General features: G+C 51.1%; 1 protein-coding gene across 2 annotated transcripts; it reads left to right on the top strand.

Annotated features, from left to right (window-relative positions):
• Positions 1-1,972: 1,972 nt before the first annotated feature.
• HAGHL (hydroxyacylglutathione hydrolase like) lies at positions 1,973-18,078 on the top strand. Of its 2 annotated transcripts, none has more exons than XM_088152707.1 (9): positions 1,973-2,350; positions 5,128-5,263; positions 6,219-6,283; positions 6,595-6,712; positions 11,240-11,348; positions 13,110-13,213; positions 16,112-16,213; positions 16,682-16,761; positions 17,903-18,078. In XM_088152707.1, exons 2-9 carry the CDS (start codon positions 5,159-5,161, stop codon positions 18,063-18,065), a joined length of 846 nt encoding a protein of 281 aa, XP_088008833.1. In that variant the 5' UTR covers positions 1,973-2,350; positions 5,128-5,158; the 3' UTR covers positions 18,066-18,078. The 2 variants fall into 2 exon arrangements, with proteins under 2 accessions (XP_088008833.1, XP_025023163.2); XM_025167395.2 differs by lacking the exon at positions 1,973-2,350 and adding an exon at positions 3,188-4,992.
• Positions 18,079-18,304: the final 226 nt, after the last annotated feature.

Here is an 18,304-nt window from a genome sequence, read left to right as displayed (position 1 = left end):
CATGGCTTCAACAAGAAGTGACTAGCAACTTCATTAAATACTCTCAGCACTCTGGAAAAACTCCAGTTCTTAGAGATCCTTGTGTGCTGGGGAAGCAGTGACAGTAAAAATGGTGTGTTTTCTTTTTCTCTCTTTTTCTCTCTTTCTCTCTTTCTTTCTTTCGCTGACAAGGCGGACTTTCACTTGGAAAGCCTTTGGCGTAGACAGCTTCATTACAAGCTTGCTTGAATTGTCATTCCCTGTTGATTCAGCTAATGTACCTGTAAATAAATATATCTAATAAATATTACTTTAAAAGATGATTGAACAGGAAAACGTTGCCATTTTCAGCTCCAAGAAGTTTGAAAACTACCGTGACCTCATCTGCCTTATGCCAACTAGAGTCTGGCAAAAGGAGATGTGTGTCTCTCCATGCCAAATTCTCAGGATACCTTCTTAAAAATGCCAGTTCCTCTGTGCTCGATGTTACAAGGGCCATGTCCCGAGTTTGCACTGGCTATGAACAAAAAGGTGTTTTTTCCCCCTCCATCCTCCTCCAGACTTCAAGATGTTTTACAGGTGGAATGGATCTTTTCCCTGGACTTTCTCTAACCCTTGCTGAATTTACTGGAGTGACTTTTAATAAGTAAGGACAAAGAAGCATCTTTCACCTTTGGGAAAATCAAAACAAGGCGATCTTCTCGGAATTTTTACCGTAGTGTTTGGTCTGAAAGCCAAGCGGGGTTGGGCCTGGTTTAATATGTGGACAGGAGGCCAACCAGGAGACCAAGGCTGAGGGGTAAAACAGTATCCCAGAAGAGAGCGGCGGCCAGCCGTTTCCACATGGCTGCTAACTTAACACAGGACAAAGTCACCAGGACTCTCCTCTTTCAGAATGTGTCTGGTCTCCAGAAGCTACGTAGGACGAGGCCCGATTCATTTTGGGGTGGAAAGCCACCAGGAAACCTCAGGGCTGCAGATCAGACTGGAAATAATCATGGATCCCAGAACGCAGCCGCGAACAATGCTGTGCTTTTGCAAAGAAAACGTGGACGTCGCTCAAGGAGGCGGCAGCAGCCGAGCAGCTCGAGGGAGCCTTTGCTTTTCCCATCTGACAGAAGTCCGTCCTTGGGGAAGAGCGGCTTCGGCCCCCCAGCCCGGGATTTCTGACTGACACGTGTTGGTGGTTGCAGGGAGTGTTTGGCCTTGACTGCGTGTGAAGGCGTCTCCTTCCCTTCCTGCCGCGGACAAAAAGATGGTCGGGCGTCTCCAAAGAGGGGCCGGGCGAGTGGCACTCGGGTCCCGCTTCCAGCCTGGAGACTCGGCGGGTGGCTTCAGGCCAGCCCTGGCGAAAAGGGGTTAGGAAACTCTGCGAGCCACTTTGGTGCTGCGGCGAAGGCACCGCGCTAGAGACCGGCAGAGCCGAGCGCCACTCCCGCCTCGGGCACGAAGCCGGCCGGGTGACCTTGCCCGGCCGCTCCCTCTCGGCCCTGGGAAGAGCGGCAGGGCCAACCGCTTCCCGAAACCTCGCCGAGGAACCTGCAGGACCAGCCGGGCTCTCGCCAGGAGTCGACGCTGCCTCGAAGGCAGGGAAAGGAAACCAGAAGCGTTTTGTCCGCAGATTAACCGCAGCTGTAATGAAAACGCCCGAAGGCGGCGGCGGCGGGTCCCTGTTCCGAGACCCCTCGGCTCGCGCCGGGACCTGCCGCCCTCCAGCCGCCTTCTCCGAAGCCGCGGCTGGGACGGGGCAGCCCCGCTCGGGCGGGGGCCGTTCCTGGAAGGCCGTCCTCACCGGGGTCTCCCCGCCCCGCGATGGGCTGGGGGCGGCACCGCGCTGGGCGGGGCACTTCGCCACCCAGCCGCGGAAGCCGGCCCGGAGCGCGGCCGGGCGGGGGAGCGGGAGCCCGGCCGCCCCCCCGCCTCCCTCCCTCCCTCTCCCCCGCAGCGCTCTCCGAAACCCGCCCCTCTCCGCCTCGAACGACTCCTCCTAACGCTGGTCGGGGGGCGCCCCCTCGCCCCCCTGCCCCGGCGCGCCGTGGGTGCGCACGTGCGCGCGGGGAGCCTCGGCGGGGCGCTCGCGACCGAGCCGGGAGAGCAGCGCGGCCCCGGGCCCTGCGCCCGGGGGCGTCCCCCCCGCCCGCGGCGGCTCCCAGCTGGGGGCCCCTCCACTTCGCCGCCGACCGAGAGGCGCTCTGCGCGCGCTCAGAGGCGCGCTGGCTGGAAGGCGCGCTGGCTGGAGGACGCGCGGGCGCCCGGGGCGCGTGGGCGTCGCGGCGGTTCCGCTGGCGCCGCGCCCGGGAGGCGGGGCCCCGCCGGCCGCGCCCGCGCCCCGAACCCGCTGCCCTCGCCCGTCGGTTGCCGCGCTGGCCAGGCAAGGGGGCCGCGGGGCGGGGGGGCGGCCTCGGGGGCCGGCGGGCGGCGGGGGGGCCGGCGGCTTGGGGCGGGGGTCCCGTCCGTGCTCCGTGCCCCCGCAGCGAAGCGTCCCGGGCAGGGCAGGGGGCGCCCGGCGCGGCCCCTCGGATGGCGGCGGCGGCGGCTTAACGATCGCAGCTGGAGCCGCAGCTCGCTACAAAAGTTGCAGCCGCCGCTGCGCTGCTGGAGACGCGAAAGGGAAAGTAAAAGCGCCCTTCGCTTCCGATCCGGCTGGAAAGGGGCCCAGCTGCTGGTCAGCTGGGAGAGGCATTCTGTGTATGGGCAGAGACCCTCTTCCCCCTCCTCGTTAACGGGCGCGAAGCCGGGCCTGGGATTCGGGGGCGTCCGAGGCGGAGGCGGCTGGCACAGCCCCGGCTTCGGCCTCTCGGAGAGCTGCCCCGCACGGCCCCCTCCCGCCAGGGGCCCTGGGAGCGCCCCAAGGCCGCCCTCCCCGCCGGGACGCGCTGGGGCGCCGCCCCCAGAAGCGCCGGGCGCCCCTCGGCCCCGCTGGCGGCTCCGTTTGTGCGCCGGCGGGGAGCCGCGTCCACGTTCACCTGCTTTCTCTTAAGTGGCGAGGTTCCTCCTTCCTCCTCGTCCGCTGAGCCGCAGCAGCGGCTTCCTGCTGGGTTCTTCCACTGCCAAGAGGGCTGCAAATGTACGGCGCTGTGCAAAAGTTTTAGGCAGGCGTGAAAAAATGCTGTAAGTAAGATGCTTTCAGAAATATATGTTGTAATTGTTTATCAATTTACAAAATGCAAAGTGAGCGAACAGAAGAGAACCCCAAATCAAATCAATATTTGGTGTGACCACCCTTTGCCTTCAAAACAGCATCAATTCTTCTAGGTACACTTGCACACCGTTTTTGAAGGTAGGTTGTTCCGAGAACTAACCACGGATCTCCTGTGGATGTCTGTCGGCTACCTCTGATCCTTCGGCCTCTTCATGTAATCCCAGACAGACGCGATGTTGCGATCAGGGCTCTGTGGGGGCCAAACCATCACTTCCAGGACTCCTTGTTCTTCTTTACGCTGAAGAGAGTTCTGAATGACTTGGCTGTATGCTTGGGGTCATTGTCCTGCTGCAGAATAAATTTGGGGCCAATCACACGCCTCCCTGATGGTATGGCATGATGGAGAAGTTCCTGCCTGTATTTCTCAGCATTGAGGACACCATTGATCCTGACCAAATCGCCAACTCCATTTGCAGAAATGCAGCCCCAGACCTGCAAGGAACCTCCACCATGCTTCACTGTTGCCCACAGACACTCACCATTGTACCGCTCTCCAGCCCTTCGGCAAACAAACTGCCTCCTGCTACAGCCAAATATTTCAAATTTTGACTCATCAGTCCAGAGCACCTGCTGCCATTTTTCTGCACCCCAGTTCCTATGTTTTCGTGCATAGATGAGTCGCTTAGCCTTGTTTCCACGTGGGAGGTATGGCTTTTTGGCCGCAATTCTTCCATGAAGACCACTTCTGGCCAGACTTCTCCAGACAATAGATGGGTGTACCTGGGTCCCACTGGTTTCCCCCAGTTCTGTGCTAATGGCACTGCTGGACATCTTCCGATGTTGAAGGGAAGTAAGCATGATGTCTCTTCCATCTGCTGCATTAAGTTTCCTTGGCCGACCACTGTGTCTACGGTCCTCAACATTGCGTGTTTCTTTGTGCTTCTTCAACAGAGCTTGAAGAGCACATCTTGAAACCCCAGTCTGCTTTGAAATTTTTGCGTGGGAGAGATCTTGCTGATGCGGTAGAACTACCTTGTGTCTTCCTGCTGTGCTCAGTCTTGCCATGGTGTGTGACCTGCGACATGAAACTGTCTTCCACAACCTCACCTCAGTAGCAGAGTTTGGCTGTTCCTCACCCAGTTTTAAGCCTCCTACACAGCTGTTTCTGTTTCAGTTAATGACTGTGTTTCAACCTACAGATGAAATTGATGATCATCAGCACCTGCTTGGTATAATTGGTTAATCATACACCTGACTCCCTGGCTTTGTGCAAGTGTACAAAGTGTGCAAGTGTAAGCATTGATGCTGGTTTGAAGCCAAAGGGTAGTCACACCATATATTGATTTGATTTGGGTTTTTCTTCTGTTCTCTCACTTTGCATTTTGTAAACTGATAAACATAAACAATTACAGTATATATATTTTTGAAAGCATTCTTACTTTACAGCATTTTTTCACACCTTCCTAAAGCTTTTGCACAGTCCTGTATGTCAGTTGTTTTTCAGGTAGGAAGACCTTTGCGCAATGGCAGACACAACGTCCATCTTCCCTTTTGCCTCTTACCTCACCAGGGTTTTCTTTTCCTGTCCCCGTCCCAGGATCTTGCATTAGCCAACTCTTGACTAAGAACGTAAAATTGTTAGAGACTCCGCCACTGAATTCCCCTGGCAAACTACTGTTAGTCTCCCTATTTCTCAGTAAAAAACTGAGGGAAGGGCTTGAACAGCCCCCACATCGAATATTCAGACTTCTGGATCTAGAAGTGTTCGAAGTAAACCAGAACAAAGCGAGCAAGTTTTCAGCCCTCCTGGTTGCATAGTATAAGAATCTGGGAGGGATTCCCAGTCGTAAAGAGCACCAAAGGAAAAAGGGGTAGGTTTAGCGAAGCAAGACTTGGAATAAATTAGAACATGTTGCTGCAAGTACAGAAGTCTCTAAGACAGGACAGTCAAAACAGACAAGGTGGTTTGAAATTGCTCTTAATTAATGTGATTTTCCTTTGGGCAGTTTGCTCCCATGACCTTTGGATCTCTGGAGCATGAAGGTCAAAGTGATTTCAATTTTGGAGGATAATTACATGTACCTGATCATCGATGAAAACACTCGGCACGCCATTGCAGTGGATGCTGCTGTTTCCAAGCGGGTAAATGGGGTCAAAATAGACTTGGGAGGAATGATAGAATTGGGGCAGGTGGTATAGATCGGTTTGCAAGCGACTGGATGAATTCATTCCTTTGGAGCTGCTTACAAGACCCTGAGGGCATCTGCAAGGGGAGTCAAAAAGGTTGGCAGCCAGAATTGCACAATCAAAGCTCTGTGTCTTTTGCATATGATGCTTCTTCGCTTTTTTATATATCCCCCCCTCCATGCATGTTCCACACTCAGTTCCTCACCTTTCTTTGACTGTGCTGGTTGAAGAAGGATTAGCTCTCGAGTTTGATCCAAAATTATTCAAGATTGGAATATGCAGAAGGACATTAGGGTAGGTTAAGGTGAGGTGGTATAATTCATGGACTTGAACCTTGGTCTCCCCACTCCTAGTCCAGCACTTTCACCACTATCCCCCACTACCTGGTTGTCCTGGAGAGAAGCTGCAGGAGACCCTAACCAAAGGTGCACCAAGTTGAGGGACTTCCGGGGGAGAAATGGCAGACTGAAGGCGGCTCCGCTAAAAGTGGAGCTGATGACCACGGCGGAATGAAGAGCCGGCGAGTAGACTGGCTCTTTGTAAGTCCTCTCTGGACAAGGAGAGGACTTGAGATTGCCCACAAATGCTCCATGCAGTTGCTCCTCGCAAGGAGACCACAAGACAATGGTCTTCGGTGGGTTTATTGCTCTGGGAGATGAGTGAATAGCTATCATTTGCTCAAACTGTGGACCCTGGGTTCGCATACTTCCTCTTCTAATCACTTTTGAAAATGGCTTGTAAGCGGCTTTTCAGCTCTTAGGAACCTTTGGATCAACAAGTTTTACAGCACTGGGTGAATTTCCTTCAATCCTTAGGGAAAGGAGCTTTAAATACAAGTTTAAGGATTTAACAAAATTCTTTTGGAATAAACAAATGTGCATCATGTTCTCTGTGGGTTTTTCCCCCCTAGCTCCTAGAGATCATCCGAAGAGAAGACATCACTCTGAAAGCCATTCTGACCACCCATCATCACTGGTAAGTAGGCTTGGCATGGCTCTTCCAGTGATTCTTTGGGACCAGAGAACAACCTCCCTCCCTCTTCAAGTTCAAGATGGGTTGAATTTGTGGGGCACAAACAAAACATGTGAAGCTTCTCTCGCTGCAGCCTCTGTTCAAGCCCAAGGGAAGATCTCCTTCCAGAAGATTTTTTCAGTAGTTAAGAGGTAGCCCAGCTCTGGAGAACTTCTCCACCTGTTCTTTGGTGGTTGGAGAATTTTGAAAAGCTGCAAGAGGTCTGCTTTCCTCTTGATAGCCTCCTCTCTCTCCTCCTCCTCCTCTCTCTCAAGGGATCATGCAAGAGACAATGAAGAACTGGCCAAGCTTTATCCCGGCCTGGAGGTATATGGTGGGGACGAACGGGTGGGAGCTCTGACACACCGAGTGACTCATGAGGAGGAATTAAAGGTAAGAAGCAGGGAATGGATCACATCCTTCTTCAGTTTTATTGTATTGCAGAATGGCTTAGTTGCAGAGATGTCTAGTACTATCCACAATGATGTCATTTGCACTGTGACATCATCGCATACATGACACAAATTGATTTGCATAATTTGTCTCTCCCCCCTGCTCAGCAGACGCCCAGATTATGCAATTCACACTTTTTGCACAATGAGATCAAGATCTCCATGACATCACTTTCCTTCATGGGTACCTCTTCTCTGCACACACCTGAAGGATCTTACTGGATATATTTTAAATGGTTACTTTCCTGAATTCACCAATTTCAAGAACCTGTGCTTACCTGTGAGCTAGTCCAGAAACAGTTTTTAAATGCCATCAGATAAACGAGAGCACCTGAGCACAAGCTGAGAAACTGCATTGACCATTGAAGCCTTCTTTTGATGTCAGAAACTCAGCTGTGACTTTGGAGGACAAGCTAAGGCAGCTTAGCTAGGACAGCTAAGATAAGCTCAGGAGACAAAGAGCAGGAAACAGCCCCCCTTCGTGCTCACCTACCTGTTTCAGTCAGCCTTGGGAACTGGAGGCGTGGTCCAGTTCAGCTGGCTGTTGCACGTTTTATTAAGAGAGGTAGACAGGCCTGATGTGGGCAGAGAGTAATCCGATTACTGGGATCTCTGTATGCAAATGAGAAGGTGAAGTGGAATTATTTATTTTACAGGTTTTATAGCCCACCCAGTTGAAATGACTGGGCAGCTTAACAATTAAATTATAAATGCAATAGTAAAATCTATCAGAATTATAAAACAACATAATAAATTAAGAATAATACATCAACCCTCCTTCACGGATGCCAATAAAACTTAGCTAGGCCCAGTGAAATAAATACCTAAAAACCGGGAAGGAGAAAGAGAGCTTTATGGGCCTCTGGCAATAAGGAATTCCAAAGTGTGGGGGCCACCACAAAGGAGGTCTGTGGTCTCATCCTTCAGAGAGAGAGGACTCTTCACAGACTCTCCCAAGATGTTCTCACCAGATGGAAATATTCAGTAATGGGAAGGCAATGCCTGATGTAACTCCAGAAGCCTATTTGTAACCAGTGTGGTGATTTTAGGAGAGGTCATAACACTGCAGTGACAGGATGGGCCCACCAGTCATCTCACTGCTGCATTCCGGACCAGTTGCAGCTTCCACTTTGTCTCCAAAGGCTGTCCCATCGTCATGAACCAGATAACCAATAATAAGCAATGATGTCCAAGTCTTCTCACCAGAACTGAAGCTATTCCACCATAAATAGTGGAATAAAACAGACCCCAAGCAATTCACCCAGGGCCCTTTATCAGTGTAGCTTCAAAGCTTCCTCTCCAAAGCTTTGCAGAGCAGAGGTGCAGATAAGCATCTGCCTCTATAGGTGGCCCAGCCCATCTTCATTGGGCTGCTGGAATTCGGCACAAAGTGTCATATACACAGGCTTCTTTTGTGTAGGTAGAGGTAGCTAGGTCTCGTGCTTTGGAGAGTTAAGGTTGCCAGATTTGGGCTGAAATAATGCAGATGACCACCAGAGGGCAACAAAGAGATATAGATAGCCCTCTAGAGGTCATTTCAGGTGTTGCGCCCCAGACCTAGTAGCTCAAGCCTTGACCTTGCCCCTTTTTTTAAGGGCAAACCCCAGAGACTGCTAAAAGGCAATGTGTGTCCCTTGGTCCCGAAAGATGGTCACTGTCAATTTAAATAAACAACTCCAGTTCAGTGCAACAATATTATTATTTTGCAATTGTTGTTTTCATCGCAGTTAAGATGATAATTTAAATTTGTATGATTTCCCCCACACAAATATTTTCCGTGAGGTTTATACAGGAATGAGTCAAATAAGGCACAGTGTTAACAGAACAACATACAGAAATTAAAAAGAGAAGCCTGAAGCTTTTCTTCTGGCAGAGACAGGATCATGCTGTTGACACAATATGCTTAACTGGGTTAGTTAAAGATCTAGTAGCTATATAAGCATAACATGCTAACCTTGGGTTTAATCTTACCTTGTTTATTTCCTGGCTCAGCGACTGTTATCTGGCCTGCAAAACTCCAGATGACAGCAGAGCAATAAAGCTGTCTTTCCTGCCGTCTAATGCTCACTTGGTGTTTTGCGGTATTTATGACCTTACCTGTGTTGTACAAACCATCCCATTGATCAATTTTGTTCACAGTATTACGCAGAGCCCAGAAAATGGGTTAATTCAATAATTCAGCAAGAGCCAGTTGAGCTGTGTTAAAAACGTCACTTGGAAAGCTGTAACGCAATATATATTTAAAACTTAATTTTGTTTAAAAGGCCTGGATGAACAGAAAGCTCTTCATCTGGTGGCCAAAAGACTGTAAAGCAGAAGGCAGGTACTGTTTGAATTTAATTCCTTTCGGGTACTTCATCAGCCAGCTCACAGAGCATATTACGTTCAGGTTAAGAAAAGCATACAGTATTCACAAAGCATTTAGGGCTGTGCACATTTCAGAGCATACGGGGATCACAAACGCAGCATCCAGATCATGAAAACAGCATCATCATTCATTCATTCATTCATTCATTCATTCATTCATTGGATTTCTCCCCCCGCCCCATCTCCCCCACAACAGGGGACTCTGGGCGACTTACAGAAAACATTAAAACTATAAATATATCTAAAACACATAATACATCCAAAATTTAAAACAATACTAAAAAAAAGAAGATCCAAGAAGATGGAAAATCAGGCTGCGGAGAGCTGGCCACTATGGGGCTAGCCATCTCCCTGCTTCAGATGTTCCCTCCCCACCCCAGGCCAGGTGGCAGAACCAGGTCTTCGAGGCCCTTCGGAAGGCCAGGAGTGAGGGGGCCAATCGCACCTCCAAGGGCAGAATGTTCCAAAGGGCGGGGGCTACCGCAGAGAAGGCCGCCTTCTGGACCCCGCTAGACGGAGTTCTTTTACCGAGGGGGTCCGAAGCATGCCCTCTCTGTGCGATCGGGTGGGATGGGTTGAAGACATAGGGGAGAGGCGGTCCCTTAGGTAACCTGGTCCCATGCCATGTAGGGCTTTAAAGGTGATAACCAACACCTTGAATTGGACCCGGAAGCAAACTGGTACCCAATGCAGCTCGCGGAGCAATGGTGTTACATGGGCCCTTCTTGGGGCTCCAAAAATAGCCCGCACGGCCACATTCTGGACCAGCTGTAGCTTCCGGATAGTCTTCAAGGATAGCCCCATGTGGACCGCATTGCAGTAGTCTATCTGGGAGATAACAAGGGCATGAGTGACTGCTCGAAGGGCATCCCGATCCAGGAAAGGGCGTAACTGATGCACAACCCGAAGCTGTGCAAAGGCCCTCCTTGCCACTGCTGCCACCTGCTCTTCAAGCAGGAGCCGTGAGTCTAGGAGGACCCCCAGATTACGCACTGGGTCTGTCTGGGGTACTGCCACCCCATCCAGCACCAAAGATGACAAAGTCCCGGAAACAGAGGAGCCATTAACCCACAGCCACTCCGTCTTACCAGGGTTCAGCCGAAGCCTGTTGCTCCCCATCCAGACCCTTACAGCCTCCAGGCACCGCGAAAGGGTGGCCACGGCATCACTTACTTCACCAGGGATGGAGATGTATAATTGTGTATCATCAGCATACTGATGATACCTCATCCCATGGTGGCAGATGATCTTACCCAGCGGTTTCATGTAGATGTTGAAAAGGAGCGGAGAGAGAACTGAACCCTGCGGCACCCCACAGAGGAGGGGCTGAGGATGGGACCTCTCGCTCCCTATCACCATTGATTGGGACCGGCCCTGAAAAAAGGAGGTGAACCTGTGGAGACAAGACTGTGCCGCCCACCCCCAATTCCCTGAGCCATCCCAACAGGATACTGTTTTCCACATGGACGGGACGAGGGGATTTCTGCTACCACCACACAATCCTGGAAAAATGTGATGTTTTAACGAGTTAAAGGCAGAAGCTGGGCTCATGCTCTACAGGTTCTGGAACGCTTCTTCCAGTTGTACCCAAAGCATTGTACAACCCTATTAGGTTTCATCCCGAGCATCCCATTCGTTGGGTAAGGTCGCCACCTGAAGCAACAGATGCCTCAAGCCCATTGGAACGCTCCTCCAAAGACACCGCCCCGGTCTCCTTTGGCTGACCCTCACACTCTCTGTGGGCAGTTTTTGGCAGCTGGCCGGGGAGCGCAGTTGACGTTTCCAACCTTCCGGCCTTTTCCTGTCAACCTTTGTGGCAGAGGGTCTGCGCTCAGCCTGTTGCGGCTGCTCGGCTTTCCTTGTGACTTGACTTTGCCAGAGGGTGTTTCCCTCCACCGTCACCTTGGAGGAACTGATGCCTTCCCAGGATGGCCTTGGTCACTGCGCTTGGCAAGGCAAAGGCTGGCTGAACCACGAATGAGCCAGCCCTAGTTTAGCCTAGTCTAGAAAGTTGTGGGAACTCAGCAAGCCTGTGGCAGCTGGAACTTTTTCAAGCAGGGGTAGAGGGTTGGGCTTTGACATCCTCCTTTCTTTTGCACAGTTTGGCAGCATCAACGTGCGGTGCCTTCTCACTCCGGGCCACACCGCGGGGCACGTCTGCTACTTCATGTGGGAAGATGATTCTCTGAACGCACCTGCAGCTTTCACAGGTCTGTCCTGAAACACGAAGGACAATTACGCTCCTGGTGATGGATGACGTTGTGCTGGAAACTTTGGACTAGGGAATTTGTGCACAAAGCTGTTGAACCAGTTTTGGGTTAACTCACTTTCTAGGTTCACACAATAGGGTGTGCGCAACATAGGAAGACACCCCAATGAATAAAGCCAATAAGATTCGGGTACCAAGCTTAGCAGAATGCACCTGCTGGATGTACGGATGATCTGACCAGCATGTTGCATGAATACTTCCAGCCCTTTGGGGCTGCTTTGCACATGGCCCGTTCCCCAGCATCCTTAGCTGAAAGGAGCAATGTAAGTACCAAGGAAAAGAACCACAGCTTAGTGGTAAATCACATACTTTTGCACAAAACTGGATTAGGTGGCCCAACTGTCTGATCCTCTCTTCACCCAGATGTTAACTCTGTTAGCCACTAACCCCTTCAAATCATCAGCAGTTTTTCTGGCAGGATAAAGCTGTCATTTTGGAGCTGACAGAATGCCCACCCGCTTGTCCCATTTGCACGGTATCCCATGAGCGGCTTAGACTGGAAGATCTTTGCCCAAGAAGGCAAGCCGGAGTAGCAGAGGGAAGGGCTGCTAATTAGTCTTTGTAATTACCACACTGAGACGTTCGGTCACTTGTGGGGCAAAGATGAGGAGCCTTTATGTCACAGAAGGTGTAGCTGAAGATTGTGGCATTAACACTTTATGTTAACCTTAGTTGTTAAGCCATGGCTTGCTTTAATCATGGTTTGTGAACAGGTCAGAGTTTATACACAAAGCAAGGTGGGCTTAATTTGGTGGTTGAAAGCTCACTTAGACGTTTGAAAGAGCTACAAAGTGAAGTGGGCCGCGAGCACTGGTAGATGAGTAGGTTTGCTGCTATGGGGATAAAACTGGAGGAGGAAAAATAGTGTAAGCCACGTTGAGCTCCTGAGGAAGCCGGCATCCCTTTTGATTCTTGGTTGTTTCCAGTAATCAGAACTGGGCAGGGGAGGATATGAAAGGAACAATATAATTTGGAGAGGGCAATCAGTGGTCGATGTTCACGTGTGAATCGGAATATAACGTAGCAATGAAGCGATTTGCCTAAATCTGGGGAGTCCTGTGTTCAAGTCTGTCTTCAGTCATGGACACTTGTTGAACGAGCCTTGGGCCAGCCCCTCTCCCTCAGCCAGCCTGCCTCATGAGATGGTTTGTAGCGGGGATAAAACGAAGGAAACCATCTGAGCAACATTGAAAAGGTGGGATATAAGTTGGACAAACAAGTGAATAAACAGATGGGGGAGCATTTTTATTTATTTATTTATTTATTAAATTTATATGCCGCCCGTCTCCCCCAGAAGGCCACCCTGGGCGGCTCACGATTAGAATCCGAAACAGTAAAAACAATAAAAACATAAATATCCGTATTAAAATTAACTAGTACCAATTCTATATAAAAAGACTATCTACGATTCAAGATGATGGGGGAGCAGTATTGGTCACCCCACCAGCCGACTCCAACAGCGCGAGCTCCCATCAGGCCCCTGGGCCGTCCGGCACAGCCACGTTTTCACACAACGTGACGCACGGGCGCCAGGAAGGCGTTGTAATGGAAGCAGGTGCCTTCTGAACGTGAGAAGTTGGCATGCCCTTGCTGAGGCTTCTGGAGTAACAGCTGGCCTGCCAGGTGACAGAGGTGCCTGAGGGGCTCGTGAGGGGACTTCTGGCTTGGTGGCTCGTCTCTGAGAGCATCTCCCCCTCTTCAGGTGACGCCCTGTTTGTCGGTGGCTGTGGCCGACTCCTGGAATGCACGGCCGAGCAGCTGCACAAGAGCCTGACGCAGATTCTGGGCGGGCTGCCAAAGGAGACGGTAGGTTTGAGCCACTGCTACGGCTGTCGGTGTGCCCGGGGAGAGGGTGCCAGGCCCAGAAGCCAAGGAAATCGCCCTGCCCCGCTCAGTCTCCCACTGAAGAGCCAGCAATGGGGACAGAGGGGCACCGAGGCTGAGGAAAGCTTGGCGCCAGAAGTCAGGACTAAGGAAAGCAGGGTGGGGGGCCTGGAGGTCCAGGGACACAGCCCCAAAGGCTTTGGGTGTGGCCCCTGGAGACACCCCCCCCCAGAAGGTGCCAATAGATTGTAAGTTTAATATGACCGAAGGAGAATGTTATGAAATCCACGGATTTATTAAGTACAAATCAAAATGAAATCTTGGTTCAGCCCAAGTGAGGGGGTCAAAGCAATCAAGATTGTGGCTGCAGCTATCTGCTTGAATCCCACCTCTTTTTCTATGTGTGGCGTGAATTAAAGTCAGGAGTACAGATGGTCCTCGACCTACAACCGTTCGGCGACTGAAATTATGCTGGCGCTGAACGAATGGTGGTTACAACCGGTCCTTGGAGTTCCAGCCATACCAGCATCCCCGTGGTCACGTGATCGCAATCCAGGTGCTTGGCGACCGGCTTGCACGTATGACCAGTTGCAGCGCCCTGTGATCATGTCATCACCACTTGCAACCTTCCCTGCCAGTTTCCCCAGAAAGTCAGTGGGGAAAGTGACAGGGAAGGTCTCACGTCGCTGGGATGACTCTCCCCCACCCACCTGCGCACCCTCCTCAACCTGCGCTATGACCCTCCCTGACCTGTGCCACGCCTCTCACACACCCTCCTGACCCTCCCCTGCACCCGTGTACCCATGCCACACCATCATGCACCCTCCCCAACTCTCGCGTGTACCCCCTCCCTCCCTCCCCCCACCTGGCAGCAGCCACTGACCTGCCTGCTGGCCTCGGACTTGCAACTCCCTGCCAGCTTCTCCACTGACTTTGTTTGTGGGAAGCCGGTAGGAAGTTGCCTGGCCTAATGACCATGGGATCTGGTTGATGACGGCAACCGGGACTGCAGGGATTGCCATTGCGAAGTAAAGTGCTTGCACTTTTATGACCGCGTTGCTTAGCGATGGGAATTCCAGTCGCATTGTAAGTTGAGTACTTGGTGCATTTGGAAGCCCAGAACCCTTTGGGTTTTCTGCGCTGCCCGAGGTGCCTTTGGTCCAGCCCACTTGCCTGTTAGTCCCGCTTGGGAGTCTGTCCATTCAAAGGCCGGGTGTGGCTGTCAGGCTGGAAAACGGAGCACCTCAACCTTAGCGCCAAAGTTTTGCTGCAGAAAGGGAAGAAAACGCGTGCCTATGTTCTAAAGGAGAAGAGGCAAGGATGGGAAGCGGGCAGCACCCTGATCCAGACTTGGAAATCCTACAGAGTGGTTTCCTTCAAAAGAAGGGGGACAGCAGGAAGAGTCTTGGCGTGCCCATAGATTTCTTTCTATGTGTATCCATGGGTGCAGGGGAGAAGATGGCGAAGCCCTTCCCTGGGTGACCCTGGCCGCCTGCGTTGGTAGCCTCCTGCCATCCTACTATTGGGAAGAGACCCATCATCAGCTCTGACTGCCTCAGTGTCACTTTCCCACCTGCCGGCTTTGGAGTGGTCTTGGCTGACCAGCAAACCCACCTGCGGTCACCATGCCATCATTCCCACCCCACAAGCCTTTCCCAGTTTTCCATGCTTTTAAGTATTGTGTGGTGTTTTAATATTCAAGATCTGTTTGTTTAATCCCTGTAGCCTAAATTTTAGTCTGGGATTAGAGTGGGAAGGGCTGTGGTTCAATTTTATGTCATGAAATTGCTTTGATAGTGATTTTCATTTGATTAAAAAGTTTAAAGCTGCACGGTGCCAGGAGAGCACTTTTGGAGGAGGCAAAGCTGATAGTTGGGAAATAACCCTAGAATCCTCAGAGTTGGATGAGGCCCGTGGGCTTAGGAATACAGGTAGTCCTCAAGGGCCTCATCCTTAACCCCCACAATTGGGGTCGGAATCTCAGTCGTTGAGTGAAGTGGTCATTAAGTGAGACGCCCACATGACTACTTCACTCGATGACTACAATCTGGGCACTCCCGGCTGCGGTCGTTAAGCAGACAGAGTGAAAGAGCTGCCTGCTGACAGATTTCAGCTCTGCACGGCAGGCAGCCCTTTCACTCTCAAATGTTCCTGCAGCCCGCCAAAGCGTTTCCCCTTCAGTTCCTGCAGCCCCATGAAGGGTTTCCCCTCCCCTCCGTGCACAGAAGGGAAATCCTTCTGTGGGCTGCAGGAACAGAGCTCAAATCCTGATTTCAGCTCCCTTCTATCCCCTCCATTGCCAGCTTCCCCACTGACTTTCTGGGGAAGCCAGCAGAGAAGATGGCAAATAGCAAGCACATGATTGCTGTTGCCAAATGCCTGAAATGTGGCCAAGTGACCATGGGGGCCAGCGCAGCGTTTTACAGCAGCTGGAAGTGCTTTATGGGCGGTAAAGCACCCTTTCTGAGGCCATCGTAACTTCGAATTGTCTTTAAATGAACAGTCGTTAAGCAAGGAGTACCTGTACAAATTAAAATATCCCTGATGGATGGTGGGTAATATCACATGTGGGTGGATTTTCTTGGTTGCCCTCTTCCAAGTTGAGGAAGAAGAACTTGGAAGAGGATCATCCTTAACCAATTGCAGGGGTTAAGAATGAAAAATTAAGAAAAAAATTAATTTTAAAAAGTTAACTTATTTTATGGATTACATTGCCTTTTTGTGTATTTACTTCCTCAAAATGTGAGAAACCACATTTCCAATTTTTGACAGCTATCACTGGGGACTTTGGGGATCACAGCGAATAAGTTTGGGGGTAGAAGGGGACCCCAAGGTGAATTGCTCTTAACATGGCGGCCTGAAAAAAAAATTGCTTTTCAGAAAATCTTCTGCGGGCATGAGTACACCACCCGGAATTTGAAATTTGCCTTAAAGGTGGAGCCAGAAAATGAATTCGTCAAAGAAAAGCTCATTTGGGCCAAAGTGAGTGGTTCTACTGTTCTCTCGCTTTCTTGTCTTTCCAAAATGAGGGCAGGACTATAGATTAACCCTTTATAAAAGTCAGAATTATGGCCAGTAACGTCACAGTGGGGAATTGGCTTAGTGATTGCTTCACAGGTCCTGCTAGGCCATGGCTTGTGGAATAAGCCAACACTGGTGGCAGAACGCATCATGCTAAGCGGTCGAACAATGGATTACAAACCACAACTGCTGGTAGGGGCATCTGTGGTGGGGAGGAGGCAAAAAAACTCGGGATGGCCACATCATTGAAACCCCGCTCCTTTTATGCATCCATTGCTTGTTTTAAAGAGGTATTCAGGGGTATTTGGAAACACCCCAGTTTGCTGCATCATAGGTAGTACTCGTCCCATATGCCTTTTGCTGATCCTCTGGGTCAATTACAAGGATTTGGTACATTGGAAAAGGTCTCACTGATTTATTCTTTCACAGCTCCGAGAGGATGAAGACCTTCCAACGGTGCCTTCTACGCTGGCAGAGGAGTTCCTCTACAACCCTTTCCTTCGCACCTCGTGAGCCCATGCTTCTTTAATGCGGGGGGGGGGGCATTTTTTCTTTGGTTCCTATCCCAGCTTTCCTCCAGGAGTTCAAGGCAAGGTACTTAGCACCCACCACCAACCGCAACCACCCTATGAGATTGGTGGGCTGAGAGACTGACTAGCACAGCTTTCGTGGCTGAGGGTGGGTTTGGGGACATTGCTGCCCTTCAGATCAAAGGCAAAGCACATCCTTAGTGGATCTGAGCTTGGGTCACCCTGGACCATCCAGCATCTGAATCCCTGCGCTTCAGGCTTAAAGGGTCTGTTTTGTCTGGGTTCACACAACGCACTGTACCCCAAACCCAAATTACCCCTATACAGTGGCTATATTTACATAAGTGTGGTGGCCAAATAGATCCTACTCGGTTGTGCCATGTTCTAACAAGATGCTAAGACAAGAGTTGGGTTCCCACTACAATTATATCCCCATCTAGCGTGTTGTGTAAACCCAGCCAATGCTTCCTTTCATCTTATATTAAAGGTATACAGCACCTTGGATTTGAAGGGGGGAAGTGGGTCCCCAGGGTGCTCAGGTAGCATTTGTCAACGACACCTTACCCATCTTCTCTGGGATCACAGAGAAACGCTCCACAGCTGAAGCATAATCTTGAGGAAAGAAGCTGGGCGCACAAGTCACAATCCAGAATAGGTAGGGAATGGGAGTTGCCATTGTCCATTAGCTGGACTGACCCATTGAGCTAAGCCAAGACAAACTAATCTCACTACGGCAGAGCATCATGCCAGAATCGCCCTTTGTGGTTTATTCCAGGTCTGCAAGGGGGACATCAAGAAAGTCAGTTGTGGACCTGACCATGCGATTGAAGCCCTGCCTTTTTTGTGTTTAAACACAACAAGGGCAGGGCTTCAGTCCCATTATCATGCCACAGCAGACATCCCTGCTCTACAAAAGATAGCTTAGCTCAAGAGGGTGGGGGTTGCATCTGGAAGTAAGAACAATTTCGGCGCCTCCTGTTCCCGCTGGGGAGCCGGCTGGTTTTTGCAGAGGACCTACAGCTTCTTCTAGCTCCATTTGTGCTACCAGCACAGTACATCTGAAGGCCTGGTGAGGACCTGTCCCTTGGGGTTGCTAAACGGGCCCTGTCTGCTGTTTCAGGGAAGAACCTGTCCAGAAGTTCACGGGCAAGTCTGCTCCTGTTGAGGCCTTCGCCGCTCTCTGCAAGGCCAAAGAGAGCTTCCGGAAACCCAAAGAGCAGCTGAATCCTCAGGCCGTGCTGGCATTTGAGTGGGGGCTTTTTGATCCACTCCTGCAGAAGTGAACCCCCTCCATCTGCCACGAGGGGGGCACAGGCGCTGTCGTTGAAGGGCTCGCTCCCTCCTCCTCCGCACTGTTAGAAAAAGTTGAGCACGGGTTGCAGGGGACATCTAAAAGCATTGGGAGGAGTGTCCCATTTCAGATGTTCTGAGTCTTGGGACTGGCACACAGCTCTCCCATTCTTTTGAAATGTGCAGCAAATACAGACAGCAGCCTGTTTCCAGCAGTGCCAAATGCTGCAGG

This window comes from Python bivittatus, unplaced genomic scaffold (genome assembly GCF_059951505.1).
Source record: "Python bivittatus isolate LINGU-HERP-01145 unplaced genomic scaffold, Pbiv_v1 ctg000030_np1212, whole genome shotgun sequence".
NCBI classification, from domain to species: domain Eukaryota; kingdom Metazoa; phylum Chordata; class Lepidosauria; order Squamata; family Pythonidae; genus Python; species Python bivittatus.
The sequence above is the reverse complement of the archived record's forward strand: the minus strand, read 5'-3'. Positions and strand labels throughout refer to the sequence as shown.

Excerpts from the sequence above, each read along its gene's own strand:
- HAGHL (XM_088152707.1), top strand. The coding sequence starts at position 5,159 with ATGAAGGTCAAAGTGATTTCAATTTTGGAGGATAATTACATGTACCTG. Across the intron at positions 11,349-13,109 it reads CGCACCTGCAGCTTTCACAG|GTGACGCCCTGTTTGTCGGT; the intron begins GTCTGTCCTGAA and ends CCCCCTCTTCAG. Across the intron at positions 16,762-17,902 it reads AACCCTTTCCTTCGCACCTC|GGAAGAACCTGTCCAGAAGT; the intron begins GTGAGCCCATGC and ends CTGCTGTTTCAG.